Here is an 18,654-nt window from a genome sequence, read left to right on the forward strand (position 1 = left end):
TCCCTCCCCCCCCCTTTTCCCCCTCCCCCCGCCTCCCCGCTCGCGAGCAGGTCGGGCCGGGGGCACCTCCGCGGCTCTGGCTTCGGGCCGGGCCGCGCTCTGGGACGGGGTGCTGCTGGTGGCGGTCCCTGGCCAGGTGAGGAGTGGGTGCCTCCTGACAGCTCCCTCACACCCTGCTCCCTGTCCGGTCGCGCCTCGTCTCCTCGCTTCCCGAGGCTGGGGAACATGTAAGCGAAACCGGCGGCGTGAGGCGTTCCCTAGCAGCCGTCCTTCTCCAGGGGATCGCCGGTGACCTGTGAGTGTTTATCTGCTCTCTCTCACGGCAGGGATCGCTTCTGCCTCCCTGAAGTGAGTTTGCTGGCGCAGGAGCGGCGCCGGGCGGACGGCCGCAGCTATGCCGAGCGGTAAGGAGACACGGGTGCTGCACCTCAGCGAGATGGAGAAGCTGGATAAGACCCTCTTTAGGCTGGAGCAAGGTATGTCGGGGGCGGTGGGCTGCGGCCTCATCAACTTCTCCTCCTTTGCTGGGAATCCTCTGGGGCCGGGTGAGAGGGAAATGGCCGGAAGGTCGTCAGCTCCTTCGGGCAGTAGTGGAAAGGAAGCTCAGCTTGCGGGGGTTGGTTTTCGTTTGATTTGTTGTTTATTTGGTTTAATTTCCTCGTTTTAAATTGGAAATTGTGTTTTAAGTCGAAACGTTTTCTGAAATGCTTGCCTCCACGGTAGAGTTCAATGGGCTGCAGTCGTGGTTCAGTCTGACATAAAACTCTTGGGAAATGAAGAGCAGATCAGCTAGGAGCTGTCAGTCTTCATGGGAATGAAGTGCAAATCATTTTTTTAGACAGAATCTGCAGGACAAGGCCTCTGCTTTTATCACCTGCACTTCAGTAATCGAAAAAACACCTTATAAGTCAAGACCTCTAGTATTTATTTGCAATGTGTTAGGCAGCACCCCATTGCTAATATTACCATTTTGAAAGGTATCAGTAATACTAACATTTTGCAGAGCATGAGGTGGTTTCAGAATATGAGATCTTGAGCTCCTCCTAAATTTTATCCTGCCTGTCATTTTTCTTATGGCTGTGCTATGTTAGTATTCTGGCTGTATACTTGTAAGAACTTGATGTTACTTCTCTCTAAAAGCATTCCTATTGCCACAAAAGAAAAAAGCAGCCCAAAACCACCCAACCTCCCCCACTAATTGGTCTGCTATTCTGGTGGTCAGCAAATTCAGTCTATAAAAATAAAGCCACTGGCTTTAGAAAGCATTTAAAGTAATGCAACAAGTTTTATTGCTCATGATACTTTGTTGGTTTTGTTACTAAGAACCTAGTACCAAAATTGGTTAGTAGAGAAGAAGAGTCCTCTTTAACTGCATAATCATGTATGATTTCCTGCCACTCTGTTGTAAGAAAATATCAGTAGCATAGCAGTGCAGAGTTGACCATAACCTTGATTTTTAATTTGTCCTTCCAGTTGTGTTGATTTGCTTGGAGGGAATCACACAGAAGTGCATTGGCTATCAGACCCTGAACGTGCCTCTGCTCTCGATAGGGCATGGCTAATTTTGATCACAGCATTCCTGATGTCACTATAGCTGTTACAGGAAATAAGATATCAATGGCATATATCCCTGCACTCTAATTTTAGTAATCCTTGTAATAAACCGATAAAATGCCAGGACAGTGCTGGGGAGAGTGTGCATAGCCTTCCAGAAGTGGGTGTTTTTTTAATGTATTTCTTTTGTGGTCATTGAAAAGATAAGTATTTTTTGGCAATCACACAAGCTTCGTTTTACCTTTGCATTCTAAAATGACACCTTTGCCTGGTGGGTTGTGGAGCGGTGGTGATTATTGATGGTGTTTATAAGAGAAACTGCAAGCTTGGTGAGACATACTTAAATGTATTCAGACATCAAGTTCTGGTGTTTAGAGTCCCCATGATTCTACAGAATAAGCAATTTGGATTTTTAACTTAAGATGCTAGAACTTGACATTGTTCAAGCTTTTTTACACTTTATAATTTTCTGTGTGTTAGTAAATTTCTTTTTTCATGAATACTCAGGTTTATTTTACTCCCAATGCTGTAGGCAGCTAGGGCTAGTAGGTATTTGACTACAGCTAACTACATGGCTAGCATGTAATGTAGTAAAAGTTACAGTGCAAACATTTACACCTGTTACAGCAACTTGAAAGGACGCTGTAATGAGCCATGCACATGGTGGTGGCCCTCATCCTTGCAAGTGGAAACCTCTTCTGAAACCTGTGGATTAAATTGAATTTTTTATACCCAACTGAAAAGACTACAACACAGTTTGAGGTCCTAATATTTTAACCTGATTTTATTCTCACTATCATGAGTATCTTAAGTCTAAATACTACTCTCTAGATGTCTGTGACCCCCCCTTTCATTTGTTGAACGCTCTGAAAGTTTTAACAGTTTGTTTGTATATTGTAGGTTACACAGCAGTAATCACTTCTGCTATGAGGACAGCCTGAGGGAGCTGGGGTTGTTCAGCTTGGGAGAAAGGAGAATCCAGGGACACCTAATAGCAACATTCTAGTAGCTGAAAGGGGCCTACAAGAAGGATAGAGAGACTGTTTACAAAGGTCTGCAGTGATAGGACGAGGGGCAATGGCTTCAAACTAAAGAGCAGATTTAGATTGGATGTTAGGAACAGATTGTGCACCATGAGGGTGGTGGAACACTGGAACAGGTTGCCCAGGGAGGTGGTTGGGGCCCCATTCCTGGAGATATTCAAGGTGAGGCTGAACAGGGCTCTGGGGCAACTTGATCTAGTTGGGGATGCCACTGCTGAGTGCAGAGGGGGATTGACTGTATGACCTTTGGAGGTCCCTTCCAATCCAGACCATTCTGTGATTCTGTATCATTTTACAGTTAAAAGCATAAGGAATTTATCATTGTTCAGTGATCCCTCAGTGAAAAGAAGAAGAAATTTCAAATGTTCTCTGTTTTGAAATGTATTCCTATTTTTTCAGATGTTTTCATGGGTCAGCTTATTTTATAGATTTGGTAAACCCAAAATCTGCATGAAATTGTATGCAGTCTGATGATAGTGAGGGTTTTGCTCTTTCATGTTGTTGAGAATTTTTATATAGCAAAGAGGAGCAAATTGGAAAGGAGATGAATAGTTGTGTGTAAGTAAAGGAAAGAAAACGGTATGTAAAGTGTGCAATGAGCAGTGCTAGGAAAGTAGGGACAGATGATACTGATAGAAATGCACCATTCTGATGAAATTCTTGGTGCACTGTCTTGTTAATGTAGTGTCAAATGATGATGGGGAGTTACAGAACAGAAATATCCACTCCTCCTGATAAAGTGACTCTTACGTGTTTGGGTTTTTTCTTAGGCTTTGAACTGCAGTTCCGATTGGGCCCGACTCTTCAAGGCAAACCTGTGACTGTGTACACAAACTATCCAGCTGCTGGAGAAGTGTTTGATCGCCACAAATTCAGGACACTGTCATGGCACAATCCCACAGGAAAAGAAGATGATTCTGACAAATATTGCAAGCTGGATCTCCAAATTTCTGGGTCGTACCAGTACTATTTCAGTCTTGGGTAAGTGAAATTCCACAGTTAAAGCCAAATGCAGCCTACTCTCTTGGTCTGCATTTTAACCTGAAGAAATAACTTCTAAGAATGAAAGCCTTTTGTCTGTGCATATTTCAAATTGCAGCCATGGGCCCTATGCAAATCTGCAAATGAAAGGTAGTCCTTGTGGGAGTTGTCTGGGGCTTTCTGATGCAAATATGTTCTTGAGAAAGTACAGAAGAAAGTTGATGAATTGCTGTGAATGTTGGAAAGGCAAGCCACTTTCACAGGTTTGCAATGTCACAGCATTCTGGTTCATTTGCACTTTCTGTATTGACTTTGGAGGTTGTTTTCTGTCTTTCTAGCCACAGAGGTTTTTGCATTCTTCACCATCTTTACTTCCTCCTCTTTTTCAATGAGGCAAGTGCAGAAGAGAGTGCCAGTGTCTGTAATAATTGTGGTCTGGTATTCAGTTTCTGGAAGATAAGTGGTTAAATTTATTCAGGCTTAAAAGGGCATTTGTCTCAGATACCTTTCTGAGGGTGATGTGCCAAATGAAGGCCTTTGTAGAAAAGATGGGCAGTCATGGTTTTTTTTTTATCCTGGAAAGAGGAAGCAGTACTCTGTCTCAGAAAATAACAAAGGTAACTCACTTTTGCTGAGAGCTTAAAGCTCGGTATACTCAGTTGCATTGCTGTAAATCCAGTATCACAGTATAGGGACAGTATCCAGTATCACAGTAGAGGGACAGCACAGAAGAGATCGACATCTGTGCAGTGTTGCCTATTTTCACAGAAGGTTAGGGGTTGGAAGGGACCTTGAAAGCTCATCCAGTCCAACCCCCATGCCCGAGCAGGATCACCTACAGCAGATCACACAGGAACACATCCAGGCTGGTTTTGAGTATCTCCAGAGGGGGAGACTCCACAACCCCCCTGGGCAGCCTGTTCCAGTGCTCTGTCACCCTCACAGGGAAAAAAAATTTCCTCATGTTTCCACAGAGCTTCCTATGCCTCAACTTCCACCCTTGCCCCTTGTGCTGTCATTGGGCATCACCCAGCAGAGCCTGGCTCCAGCCTCTTGGCACTCACCCTTTATATCTTTATCAACACGAATGAGGTCTTCAGGTTCCTTGCTGTCCTGTTCTCCACCAGTTCCCAGCCACCGTACTGGGCTCTTGGGATTTTGAAACTGCTGTGCTTGTTGGATTGTCTTTCTGAGACTGGTTGGTACCATGGGTGTTTACCAATGAATATCAAATCTTCCTAGGAATGAAAAAAGCGGTGGAGGTTATATAGTTGTGGATCCTATTTTGCACGTGGGAGCCGATAATCACGTGTTACCTTTGGATTGTGTGACACTCCAGACCTTCCTGGCTAAGTGCCTGGGACCCTTTCATGAATGGGAAGACAGACTTAAAGTTGCAAAAGAAACAGGTAATACCTATCCATATATTAAAGGATGCATGACTTTTGGTTTGTGATCAAAACCCAAAGCTAAACTGAAGAGCTTCACTGTAAATAGCTCAACGGTTCTTGAGTTTGTAGACAAACTGTTTTCCACTAAATTCAATTTAGTTAGCAGGTTAGGTCAATGAAATAAATAAAATCATTTGCAGAGGTGCAAGAATTTGATGATTTCCTAACACAGGAAACCATTTTTGGTTTGGCACACCTCACACTAGATCAGGTTGCTCAGAGCCACATCCAGCCTGGCCTTAAAAACCTCCAGGGTGAGGCTTCTACTACCTTCCCTGGGCAAGCTGTTCCAGTGTCTCACCACCCTCATGAGGAAGAACCTCTTCCTAACATCCAATCTGAATCTCCCCATTTCTAGTTTTGCTCCATTCCCCTCAGTCCTATCACTACCTGACATCCTAAAAAGTCCATCACCATCTTGTAGCCTCCTTCAGATACTGGAAGGCTACAGTAAGGTCTTCTAGGAGCCTTGTCTTCTCCAGACTGAATAGCTCCAACTCTGTCTGCATAATGGATGTGCTCCAGCCCCCTGATCATCCTCGTGGCCCTTCTCTGGTCACATTTTTAAAGCTTGTGCTTTGTAGAATTTCAAGGGAAAGGTTCAGATTAATTTAAATGGGTTATTCAAACACCAGCTTCAAATGCATGTTGACATTGTACCTTACTATGCTTCTTTCAATTACCTCTGACTGAAACTTTTCTTATTAAATGAATGGCTTCTTATTATGCAGGTTACAACATGATTCATTTTACACCACTGCAGAAGCTTGGACTGTCAAGATCATGTTATTCACTGGCTGATCAGTTAGAAGTCAATCCTGACTTTTCAAGCCATAACAAAAAGTGCACTTGGAGTGATATAGGAGCTCTTGTGGAAAAAATGAAAAATGAATGGAATATGCTTTGCATCACAGATGTGGTCTACAATCATACTGGTATGCTTTTTATGTGTGCTAACAGCCCAATTGGTCCTATAATTCATTCTTTCCCTTAACTTTTCCCCACTTGTTAGTAGTTGTTTTGAACAGCTGAGGTGCCCCTCTGTGTTTGGATCTTTCCGTTCCAGGACAGCTCTTTACAGTTATCATAGAATGGTTTGGGTTGGAAGGGACCTACGTAGAAAATGTAAAAATTCTGTCTTCTACTGAAAGAATGAACAGAGCCCTTCTTAGAGAGAAAGAATGAAGTGTGGATGTGTCTGTATTTTTATAATATGCTTATTTTCATGATCATAGAACGATCCAGGCCGGAAGGGACCCCCAAAGGTCATTTAGTACAACCTCCCCTCAGTCAGCAGTGTGCAGATTCAACATAAATGAGTGGTGTCTGTGTAATGAATTATTTAGTTAAACTGAGTACTCTCTTGTTAAACAGGGTATTATTCTTGTAGCTACTTAAAAGTGCTGTAATTTGGCTCTAACGTGCAGACAACAAACAGAATAGGGTCAAGAGGCTAGGATTAAGCAATGGAGTGAATGTGATGACTCAGTCTGTGAGGAAAGGGGCAAAAAAAAGTTAGCTTTGTGTTTGATGTGGGGGGTTTTTAGGCATAAATAGGCCAATGCATTTGAAAGCTTTACTTACCTTAATTGCTTGAAAGGCAGTGAGTTTTCCTCAGTATGATCTGATCAAATTTAAATAGTGCTCCATTTTAACTTTGTAGATTGTTTGGATAATGAGTTTGATTTTATTTACTACAGAGTTTTCATCTCGTGCTGCAATGCTAAAGATCAAAATCATTAGCAGTGTCATAGCAGAGAGTACAAGGAATGGTTATGTGTGTAGGGTATGTTACAGTCCTTTGAGGTTTAACAAACCCAAGCTGCAAATATCTGCGAATTTCAAACTTTATTTGATTTGGTTCTTTGGTGTTGACTGCTGCCACACACTGCTATCCAATCGGTCTGCAGTGCAGTGTGTGAGCCCTGTTGTTTGCCCTATCTGTTTGTTGAAAAGTTACCAATTATAGTTGTTGGCTACATGTCTGAGGGAATTAGGCTTTTAAACATTCTCCCTATTCTGGATAAAAACATTTCTTGCACTCCAACTAGGAATGCAGTTTCCCTCCTGTGTGTTGAGATCCCATCAGTTTTTTACTGGGTATATTTGCATGCTGCTATGAACAACGTTTTTATTCACAGAAGTTCCTACCTCTGAACTAGTTGTTGGACTCCAAAATGGAGTCTAAAAATAGATACTTGCATATCACTATTAATTCTGTATCATATCTGCATTAAAAGCTTAAACTGTCTCACAGTAAATCCTCTAACACTGGTAATTCTAACAGCTCATGACAGCTTACAGTGGTTGTACCTGTTGGTAGTTGCTGATTTCCATGTGAGACCACTGTGTAAATAGAGCAATGCTTATACCTCTCTTCCTGTTGTAAAGTGAAACATCTCACTTTCAATATCAAGTAGTTAAGCTTAGGTGTTTGGTTTTTACACCAGAATGGAGAGCAGGCTGCTTGCTCAGCAGAGAGCAGTGAGAATCAGTTTTTGGTCTTAAAGTCCTTGCTAGGCTCTACTGAAAGCCAGCACCTGTGTCTTGACTTTAAAGTAGACACATGTGCTGATGTTAAATATAGATGCACCTTTGGCATGCTGCCAGGGGTATCAGAGAGAAACTTGGAAACCTTGTCTGGTAACCAGGTAGATGTGCCATTTCTGGGCTGCCATTTCCCTTCAGGGTCCTCAAACACCCTGTAAGTAAGAAGTGCTTTGTTCTCTGCCATTTACTTTCATCAGGAGACAGAAAAAGGAGAGTTGCTTCTTTTCTGAGCTTTTAGTGGCTGTAATGAATCATACAAAGTCATAAAAATAAACTGCAATAAATTAATTATTGTTACCTTTCAGAAGGGGCTACTATTGATTAACTGCAGATTAGCACCTTAGTTAAATCCTCCTTCCAAACACTTGACTAATTGCATCAAACACCACCTTTCCTTGGCTTTATAAAAGGGACCAAAGCACAAAAGTCTTGGGTAGTAAGCATCACTACTAAATACTACATTTGCATTTAATTTATACAACAGTGAATCAGCCCTTTGAAAAATGTGGCATTATTCCCTTGAATAAGTGTATATGCATTTTAGAAAGTGTTTTCTGCAAGTGTTTTCCATGTTTTCGTACTGAAGTAGGCACTTTAGTGCATTTTCTCTCGAGCGGTAACAAGTTTATTCACAAGTGATAGGCACACTTCTCTCAAGCAACCAGCACCAGAACAAGAGGACACAATCTCAAGCTGCACCAGGGGAAGTTTAGGCTCGAGGTGACGAGAAAGTTCTTCATTGAGAGGGTCGTTCACCATTTGAATGTGCTGCCCAGGGAGGTGGTGGAGTCACTGTTCCTGGAGGTGTTCAAGAGGGGATTGGACGTGGCACTTGGTGCCATGGTTTAGTCATGAGGTCTGTGGTGACAGGTTGGACTTGATGATCTTTGAGGTCTCTTCCAACCTTGGTGATTCTGTGATTGGAGCTTACCTTCTGATGAGGAAACGTCATTCTGTTCCATACCAAAATTAATTAATTGCATTTGCTTGTGAAATCCTTTCTACAGTTGTGTTCCTAGCTAGATGAACAGAACAAGCTAGTTTTGCTTTTTGGAGAAAATATTTTGTGTATGCATTTTTTTAAAAGAAGGAGAGGCTGAACTACTTACTGCTTGATGGAGCTTTGAAATACATAGGGTGGTTTTGGTTGTAGGTGGCATTTCAGGCATGAGGATTTGAATTTCTACAAATGGTTTGACTTTTGCCATGTTCATAGTAGTCCCAGGCTCACAGGATCTTAGGGGTTGGAAGGGACCTCTGGAGGTCTTCGAGTCCAACCCCCCTGCCAGAGCAGGACCATAGAATCTAGCGCAGGTCACACAGGAACAGATCCAGATGGGCCTTGAAAGTCTCCAGAGGAGGCAGCCTGCTCCAGTGCTCTGTGATCCTCACAGTGAAGAAGTTCCTCCTCATGTTATGTTGAGGTGGAACTTTCTGTGCTGTAGTTTTCATCCATTGCCCCTTGTCTTAGTACAGGGCACAAGTGAGCAGAGGCTTTCCCTTCCTGCCGGACGCTCAGCGCTCAGATATTTATAGACATTGATTAGATCCTCTCTTAGTCTTCTCTCCAGACTAAACAGCCTCATGTCTCTTAGCCTCTCCTCATCAGGCAGTGCTCCAGTCCCTTCATCTTGTAGCCCTCTATTGGACTCACTCCAGTAGCTCCCTGTCCCTCTTGAACTGAGGAGCCCAGAGCTGGATGCAATATTCCAGGTGGGGCCTCACTAGGGCAGAGATATCATGTAAGGGAGTCTTCACAAGATTTGTTAATAGTATAGCCAGAAAGTCCTCTTTTCCCCTTCAACTTTTTTCTTTGAACTTGTTTGAACTAAGGAAACTTGACGTTTAGGTATTGATTGTTCTGCCATAATTTTGGGCTTGTGAATGGCTTTTCATGTTTCCAATATATTAATTTGTTCTGTATTTTCCCTACTGCTTCTGTCTGCTTTTGTAAAACAGAGTATTGGTATGTTCTGTGGGAAATTCCTTTTTAAAAGCAGCTTACAAATCCTGAGGAAAGCATTTTTTGTTCTTCTGCACTTTGTGCTTTTTCCCCCAATATATTTAGTTTTTCAGTTGCAGAGATTCATGCAAAAGAATACTTGAAAATTTTCGGTTGCAGTGTTCAGTACAGTTCCAACAATAGAAATTATTTCTTGAGATTTTTTGCTTCATCATCATACTTCCAGAACAAAAATTCTCTCTGCTGTGTATGTATTTACTCATACTGCTGCATGCATGCTGCTGCCCTTAGTAGATTAGGGACCTGGAGGTACTGGTCGACAGCAGCTGAACAGAAGCCAGCAGTGTGCCCAGGTGGCCAAGAAGGCCAATAGCATTCTGGCCTGCATTAGGAATAGTTTGGCTAGCAGGAGCAGGGAAGTCATTCTGCCCTTTACTCAGCACTGGTTAGGCCACACCTTGAGTCCTATGTCCAGTTCTGGGCCCCTCCATTTAAGAAAGATGTTGAGATGCTGGAACGTGTCCAGAGAAGGGCAACAAAGCTGGGGAGGGGTCTGGAGCACAGCCCTGTGAGGAGAGGCTGAGGGAGCTGGGGTTGCTTAGCCTGGAGAAGAGGAGGCTCAGGGGAGACCTTCTTGCTCTTTACAACTACCTGAAGGGAGATTGTAGCTACATGGGGGTTGGTCTCTTCTCCCAGGCAGCTGTGACAGAATGAGAGGGCACAGTCTCAAGCTGTGCCAGGGAAGGTTTAGGCTGGATGTTAGGAAGAAATTCTTCACAGAGTGATGTGCCACTGGAATGGGCTGCCTTGGGAGCCGGTGGACTGATCATCCCTGGAAGTGTTTAAAGAAAGCCTGGATGAGGCACTTAGTGCCATAGTTTAGTTGATTAGATGGTGTTGGGTGATGGGTTGGATCTCAAAGTTTTTTTCCAACCTGGTTAGTTTTGTGATTCTGTAGTGATCTGTTTGCATGCACAGATGGTGCACTCATCTTCCTGTGTGAGACTTGGTGATGTTGCTTCCCACCACTCTACTTATTATGTACACAACTCTGTTACAGCTGATCCTTTCTTAAAAGCCCATGTAACTACATTTTCCATTAATGATTTCTTGGCTGATGTGTGCACTTTTGCTGGATCAGTTTGCCCAGGGCCTCACCTTGTATATCTCCAGGGAAGGGGCCTCAACCACCTCCCTGGGCAACCTCTTCCAGTGTTCCACCACCCTCATAGCAAAGGACTGCTTCCTGTTATCCAATCTAAATTTGCTCTTCTCTAGCTTGAAGCCATTGCCCCTCATCCTGTCACTGCAGGCCTTTGCAAACAGTCTCTTTGTAGTCTTCTTGTAGCCTCCTTCAGGTGCTGGCAGGCTGCTGTTTAGGTCTCCCCAGAGCCTCCTCTTCTCCAGGCTGAACACCCCCAGCTCATTCAGCATGTTCTCATGACAGAGGTGTTCCAACCTCTGATCATTTTCAAAGTTCTCCTCTGGACCCTCTCCATCAGGTCCATGTCCTTCCTATATTGAGGGCTCCAGACCTGAACACAGTACTCCAGGTGAGCTCTCAGCAGAGCAAAGTGGCAGAATCACCTCTCTGGACCTGCTGGCAGCACGTCTTTTGATGCAGCCCAGGATGTGATTTGCCTTCTGGGCTGCAAGCTCACACTGCCTGCTCCTGTCCAGCTTCTCACCCACCAACACACCCAAGTCCTTTTCCTCTGGGCTGCTTTCTGTCAACTTACCCCCACTCTGTACTGATAATGAGGATTATTCTGACCCAGGTGCAGAACCCTGCACTTGCTCTTTTTGAACCCCATGAGGTTCACCTGGGCCACCTCTCCAGCAGTAAGATTATCTGATGTCTGGTATTTGATGTATTTCTTGTAATCAAAATGTGGGGTTTTTTGTTTGTTTGGGGTTTTTTGGGGGGTTTGTTTGATTGGGGTTTGTGTTTGTTTGTCTGAGTTTTAGTGTTTTAGCACTTCTGAATTGGTGGTACTACTATTGCATACTTGAATTACAACTAACAAAGTTTCTCTGCAGACTCTGCTTCTCTATTTGTTGCAAAACAAATGGTTGTCAGTAATGTGCACTTCTATGCAAGAGGTAGTTTTCTCAGAGCATGGAAAACTTTAGTTGATAATGCAAACCAACTATATGTGCCATAGTGTCTTTACTTCTTACTGTTAAGACAGTTGCACAAAAGAACCAAGTGTTCAATTTGTGTATTTACATTTTGTTTTGTTTTCCCCTTTCTGGAATAAGCTACTAACAGTGAGTGGCTCAGGATGCACCCAGAATGTGGCTATAACCTTGTGAATTCTCCTCATCTGAAGCCAGCTTGGGTCTTGGATAGAGCTCTGTGGCACTTGACCTGTATGGTGGCTGATGGAAAATACACTGCTAAAGGGGTTCCTCCCTTGATTGGAAATGATCATCACCTGAATGTAAGTGAATAGGAGCTAAGTAGGTACTAATGGACACTATAAATAGCTGGATAAACCACTGTGGAAATGCGGAAAAGGTACATAGAGGAGGGGCTGAGGGAGCTGGGGTTGTTTAGCCAGAAGAAGAGGAGGCTCAGGGGAGACCTTATTGCCATCTATAATGACCTGTTGCAGACAGGTGGGAGTTGGTCTCTTCTCCCTGGCAACCAGTGGCCGAACAAGAGGACATAGTCTCAAGCTGTGCCAGGGGAGATTTAGGCTGGATGTTAGGAAGAAATTCTTCAGAGAAAGACAGATTGGCCATTGGAATGTGCTGCCCAGGGAGGTGGTGGAGTCACCATCACTGGAAATGTTTAAAAGAGACTGGATGAGGCACTTAGTGCCATGGTTTAGTTGATTAGATGGTGCTAGGTGATAGGTTGGACTCCATGATCTCAAAGGTCTTTTCCAACCTGGTTAATTCTGTATTCTGTACTTTGCAAGATATATTTTATGAATTAACCCTTTCCTCTCCGTTATTTTTTTTTTTCCTGAGCAATGTGTATGAGGCACTTGGCTTTTCTTAATGCTACTAAATCATCATTGTTAACTAACTTGACTTTCCATTTTTACAGGGTATCCGCAAAATCATTTGGGAAGAGATCTACCCCAAAATTAAACTCTGGGAATTTTTCCAAGTGGATGTGAACAAAGCTGTGCATCAGTTCAAAACCCTTCTAACTCAAGGTAAAGTATGTTGCTGAAGCATGTGGATTATATATTAAGAATTCAAGAAACTCTGAGGTAAATTTAGCAGTAAGATGAAACCCCAACTAATAGCATTTTTTGCTGTGTGAGAAATCCACTGTGCTGTTTTAAGCATACAAGAATTCTTTCAGGGCCTGTAAAGCCTTTGAAGATCTTGAACCCCTTTAAAGCCTTTACCTTGCCTAGTCTTGCTTGTGCTAGATTATTAAAGTTGTTTGTCTTCTAAATGTAATCCCTGTTTTTACTTCATGAATACTCTTTTCTGTCTTGTGTTTAGGCAAAAGGAGCAGTAAATCTGATCCCAATCAGCATCTTCAAATAGTTCAGGACCCTGAGTATAGACGATTTGGCTGTACTGTAGATATGAATATAGCACTGGCAACATTCATACCACACAGGTACTATATTATTTCTTCCCAATTAAAATCATAGGATCACAGGATGTTGGGGTTGGAAGGGACCTCTGGAGATCTTCAAGTCCAATCCCCCTGCCAGAGCAGGACCGTAGAATCTAGTGCAGGTCGCACAGGAATACTTCCAGGTAGTGCTTGAAAGCCTTCGGAGAAGGAGACTCCACCACCTCTCTGGGGAGCCTGCTCCAGTGCTCTGTTGGCCCTTAGAGTAAAGAAGATCTTTCTTATGTTGAGGTGGAACCTCCTGTGCGGCAGTTTCCATCCATTACCCCTTGTTCTGTCACAGAGCACAATTGAGCAGAGGCTGTCCTTTCCTTCTTGACCCCCAGCCTTCAGATGTTTATAGACATTGTCCCCTCTCAGTCTTCTCTCCAGACTTAAAAGCCCCAAATACCACAAATAAAGCCCCAAAATCACAAATCAAATTTAAAAACCCAAATTTATTTTCACTAATGGGAAATAGATAATTTTTCATTCCTTTTAGTTATGCACACTGCCTGTTTTAAAAATCAATTAATCTTTCTCTGCTTTTCATGTCCTTCTGATAAGCAATGGGCCAGCTGCAATAGAAGAGTGTTGTAACTGGTTTCGCAAGAGGATCGAGGAACTGAACGCTGAACAGTACAGACAAACTACTCACCATCAAGAGCAGGTCTTAATAATCACAGTGTTTTAATGCTGAATTGTTCAAACCTACAAATAAATGCAGGCATTTCAATAATCCATAGTTTAATTACTTCCAGGCTGTCAATTGTCTTGTGGGAACTGTGGTTTATGAACGACTGGCTGATCATGGTCCTAAGCTGGGTCCTATCACAAGAAAAGACCCTTTGGTTACCAGGTATTTTTTTAATGCTTTTTTTGGCAACTATTAGAACCTAGCCAAGGAAAGGGAGTTCAAAGTTCATTAAAAGTATCCATTTATATGTGCAAGGGTATGTTTTCTTCCTCATTGATGAATGCCTTTTAATGAATTGGCTGTCTTTTTTAAGCAACAGTGATAACTGTTTAACAGACCAATGTGCCCAGAGAGTGTGAAGCAATGCTCAGAGCATGCTGAAGCTTTACACAGAACAAAATGCAGTTGTGGGTGGAACTAGGAAAGCAAGCATTCACCTTTTAAGTTTGATGTACTTGCTGCTGCTCATGTATCTGAAGAGCTAGGGCTTTAATCTTGCATGACCAGCTAACACCAAGATAGTGGCAACACCTGTTCTTTCTCCTCCAAGGCATGCCCCATCATTTATAGTCTAGCAGCTGCTTTTTCCCTTTTCTTTTTAAATCTGTTTTAGATAAAAGCCAGTTCATGGCAGATACTTTCATTTCAAAGACAAGGAATTTGAGCTCTGGTTACCTCATGTGGGCTTTTTTTATTTAATTGCTTGTCTATGCCATAGGTATTTTACTTACCCATTCAAAGAGTCATCTGTGGAGGAAGAAGAAACTATGATCCATCAGCCAGATAAAGCTTGTTATTTCATGGCTCACAATGGCTGGGTAATGGGAGATGATCCTCTTAGAAACTTTGCAGAACCAGGTTTGTAAAAGAGCTTTGAATCATTTTATAAACCTTCTGATCTTCTAACCAGAGCAAAAATGATTTTATTTCATCTGTCTTTTTCCAGCTGTATTCCTATGAAACTACAGAGTAGCAAATACTTGATAGCAGGTTTTTATTTCCCATTTAATAGAGAGTTCAACTGTAAGGACTGAATTTTGAGGTCCAGTTTTGCAAGGGAATTACACCAGCTTTCTGCCACTGAAATGGGGAAGTCCTGCCTCCTCACTTTTGTCATGGTCTTGGTTGCTTACTTTGTTCCAACACTACTGCTTGTTGGCATTTCCATAAGACAATGGCAGTGGCAGAAAACAATGAAAAGTTGGATAGTATTTTACTGCATTAGTGAGCAAAACCTGGATCCTTGAAAAGTCCAGTGAGTGACAGTCAGGCAATCAAGAGATGACCCAGTTAATCCGAATGAAGTGTGCAGATTATTTGTGGAGGTAAAATAGGATAGGAAATCACCATGCGCTGAGATAATTGTCTTCTAATTCCTTTGGAGGTATCCAATAAAAGCAAGGTTTACAGTGTTTGTTTTCAGAGTAGCCATTCACTTTGTAAGCTGAATCAAAGAAAGGCCAGTTAAACTTCAATTAAAAGCCTTTTAAGAGTTTGACTCTGCTTTGGAATCTAATCTGATTGACACTCCAGAATGATCTGGAGTTAGCAAACACCTCATTTCTGCAGTATAATCTACAACCTTTTCACTGCTTTCTATTTACTACTTTCTTTTTCCTTCTTTGCAAGGATGAAGAAAGATAATGTTGTGTTTCAAGGGAGCTCGTTGTTTGCCTTTCAGATGACTGTCCTTTCCTTCCTGCACTTCCCTCAGTCACTGGCTTTAGTTAGAATGCCTGACTTCCGTGACTGAGTTTTCTCTCTTAGCTCTGTTTTTAGTGCTTCCTGCTTATGTTATGCCTTTACAGGCACTTTGCCTTTACAGCATCCCATCCTGCAGAAGATGGGATTTTAAATTGTGGCTGTGGCAGCTTATGGTAACAAAAAGAGCTGCATTTTTTTTTTAATTTGGCCAGTGTAAACGAAACTTCTGATTTGTTCACTGATTTGCTGCTTTTTTCTTTGGTTTTTTTCCCATCTTTTCCTCTCCAGTACAGTTTTTCTACTACTTCAAAGAATGAAAAGGAATTTGTTTTCAATCTGAATAATTCATTCAGTGTCACTATAGAAGCTGAATATTCCCTTTGAGTACTCTGAAATTGTACATAAATGTAGGTATATAGAATCATAGAATGGTCCGGGCCAGAAAGGACCTCCAAAGGTCATCCAGTCTGACCTCCCCACAGTCAGCAGGGACATCCCCAACTGGGTCAGATTGCCCAGGGCCTCACTGAGCCTCACCTTGAATATCTCCAGGGATGGGGCCTCAAACATCTCCCTGGGTAACCTGTTGCAGTGTTCCACTACCCTCATAGTGAAGAACTTCTTCCTGATATCCAGTCTAGATCTGCCCTTCTCTAGTTTGAAGCCATTGCCCATTATCCTGTCACTGCAGGCCTTCGCAAACAGTCTCTCTCCAGCCTTGTTGTAGGCCCCCTTCAGGTGCTGGAAGGTTGCTGTTAAGTTTCCCCAGAGCCTGCACCTCTCCAGGCTGAAGACCCCCAGCTCAGTATCACAGTATAACTTAGGTTGGAAAGGACCTCGAGGATCATCGAGTCCAACCTATCAACACAGACCCCATGACTAGACCATGGCACCAAGTCCAATCTCCCCTTGAATGCCTCCAGGGTCGATGACTCAACCACCTCCCTGGGCGAGTCATTCGGCATTGGAACCGGTTGCCCAGGGAGGTGGTTGAGTCATCGACCCTGGAGGCGTTCAAGGGGAGATTGGACGTGGCACTTGGTGCCATGGTCTAGTCATGGGGTCTGTGTTGATAGGTTGGACTCGATGATCCTCGAGGTCCTTTCCAACCTAAGTGATACTGTGATACTGTAATGACGAACGACTCGCTCGGTGAAGAACTTTCTCCTCACCTCGAGTCTAAACCTCCCCTGGAGCAGCTTGAGACTGTGTCCTCTTGTTCTGGTGCTGGTTGCCTGGGAGAAGAGACCAACCCCTTCCTGGCTACAACCACCTTTCAGGTAGTTGTAGAGGGCAATGAGGTCACCCCTGAGCCTCCTCTTCTCCAGCTCCCTCAACCTATCCTCATAGCAGAGGTGCTCCAACCCACTGATCATTATTGTGAGGATTTTTACTTTTCATTGCAGTGTTCTGCACCTCAGAGATAGGAGCAGCAATACTGCATTTTCATTTTGGTGCATGTTGTGTGCTCTGTGTGTGTATCTCTCTCTGTGTGTATACACACCCACACGTAGAGACTACAGTACCATTTCCTTCACAGGGTCGAATGTTTACTTGAGGAGAGAGCTTATTTGTTGGGGAGACAGTGTGAAACTGCGTTATGGCAACAAACCTGAAGACTGCCCATACCTCTGGGAACACATGAAAAAATACACTGAGATCACTGCTAAACACTTCCACGGCGTTCGTCTTGACAACTGTCACTCAACACCTATCCATGTGGCTGAGGTACGCAAAGCTAGCCGTGGCTGTTAGAAAGCCACTGTGGGCTGTGGAGTTAGTCCTCTGCTGTTGCTGCAGAAATCTTATGCTACAGAAGTCTGGCGAGGGGAGGCTGTGGGGGCTGGGGTTGTTTAGCCTGGAGAAGAGGACACTCAGGGGGACCTTATCACACTCTACAACTACCTGAAGGGAAGCTGTAGTAAGAATCACAGTATCACGGAACTACTGAAGCCGGAAAAGACCTCTGAGATCATCAGGTCCAGCCTATGTCCTAACACAACCACATCAGCTAAACCGTGCCACCAAGTGCCACATCCAGGCTTTTCTTAAAGATCTCCAGGGATGGTGACTCCACCACCTCCCTGGGCAGTCCAAACCAGTGCCTAAAGATATGGGTCAGGCTCTTCTAGGCAATCTAGGACAAGATGAGCGGGCATGGCCTGAAGCTGTGCTAGGGGAGGTTTAGGTTGGATGTTAGGAAGCACTTCCTCAGGGAAAGGGGAATCAGACTCTGCAATGGACTGCACAGGGAGGTGGTGATGTTGCCATCCCTGGAGGTGTTTAAGGAAGAATGTGGTGTTAGGTCATAGTCTGGACTTGATGATCTCAGAGGTCTAGCCCAGCCTCAGTAATTCTGTGATTCTGTGGTCTGCAGGATCAATGTGGCAGAGTTCAGGTGTGAAGTAACGTTCCTCATAGTGCAGCAAGATTTCTTCACTGGTTATGTTTAGGTGTGATTTCATCTATTTTAAATAGAGTAGTGTAGCTTTTGTGTCTTTTAATGCTCTGCTTTAGCTGAGATACTGCAGATGCAAATGGATCTGGCTCAGTTTTCTCCTCATGTAGCTGTGGACTTAGTACAGTGAGTGCCAGCATTCAGTATGTCAACATTAGTTGAGGTGATGGCCAAGGCTTGATTGAAAAGCTTTGTGTTTCTCTGCCATGTATATTTTGCTGTTGCAGAATCAAACAGGGAATGGTTTATTTCCCAGAATTTAAAAGTTCATAAAGAAAACCTGTGAAAAGTTTGATCTGACAGGTTTACTGCTAACATTAGAGCTTCTTAGACCTCACTTTGTTCAGAAAATGTACTTGCCTAGTAAATTAGACTTGAGTAGTGCAGCTTGTTAGTGCTTCACGTTAATTTGGTCACAGAGCTGATTTAAATCTCTGAAGCGCTGTCTAGAACAAGTTGATTTGCCCTCACAGATGTTGTAAGTGACTTTTAAATGCAGCCAGTTCAAAACTTCTGCCATTCTTCCATTTATTGTTCCTATTTTGGGGATGATAACTTTGAAGGTTTAAACTGAAGTCTTCCTCAGATTACTACCTTAACAGATGCCTCTTTGATCCAACCTTTGTTACAGAATCACAGAAACATTCAGGTTGGAAAAGACCCTCAG

The 18,654-nt window shown here is 43.3% G+C and overlaps 1 protein-coding gene across 5 annotated transcripts in view; it reads left to right on the forward strand.

Annotated features, from left to right (window-relative positions):
* AGL (amylo-alpha-1, 6-glucosidase, 4-alpha-glucanotransferase) overlaps window positions 1–18,654 on the forward strand; it is a 49,213-nt gene that overhangs the window by 428 nt on the left and 30,131 nt on the right. For 3 of the 5 annotated variants that reach the window (XM_068169181.1, XM_068169184.1, XM_068169180.1), the window contains exons 2-12: window positions 327–476; window positions 3,368–3,578; window positions 4,821–4,987; window positions 5,761–5,964; window positions 11,805–11,986; window positions 12,601–12,712; window positions 13,011–13,131; window positions 13,696–13,798; window positions 13,890–13,987; window positions 14,544–14,683; window positions 17,070–17,257. In XM_068169181.1, the coding sequence (XP_068025282.1) occupies window positions 395–476; window positions 3,368–3,578; window positions 4,821–4,987; window positions 5,761–5,964; window positions 11,805–11,986; window positions 12,601–12,712; window positions 13,011–13,131; window positions 13,696–13,798; window positions 13,890–13,987; window positions 14,544–14,683; window positions 17,070–17,257 (1,608 nt within the window). In that variant the 5' untranslated portion in view covers window positions 327–394. Of the gene's footprint in view, window positions 1–118; window positions 137–163; window positions 228–326; window positions 477–3,367; window positions 3,579–4,820; window positions 4,988–5,760; window positions 5,965–11,804; window positions 11,987–12,600; window positions 12,713–13,010; window positions 13,132–13,695; window positions 13,799–13,889; window positions 13,988–14,543; window positions 14,684–17,069; window positions 17,258–18,654 lie in introns of those variants that run through there. The other 2 variants (XM_068169183.1, XM_068169182.1) reach the window with 2 other exon arrangements.

This window comes from Melanerpes formicivorus, unplaced genomic scaffold, assembly GCF_026170545.1.
Source record: "Melanerpes formicivorus ecotype bairdi unplaced genomic scaffold, bMelFor1.0.p_v2 SCAF_169, whole genome shotgun sequence".
Lineage (NCBI taxonomy): Eukaryota > Metazoa > Chordata > Aves > Piciformes > Picidae > Melanerpes > Melanerpes formicivorus.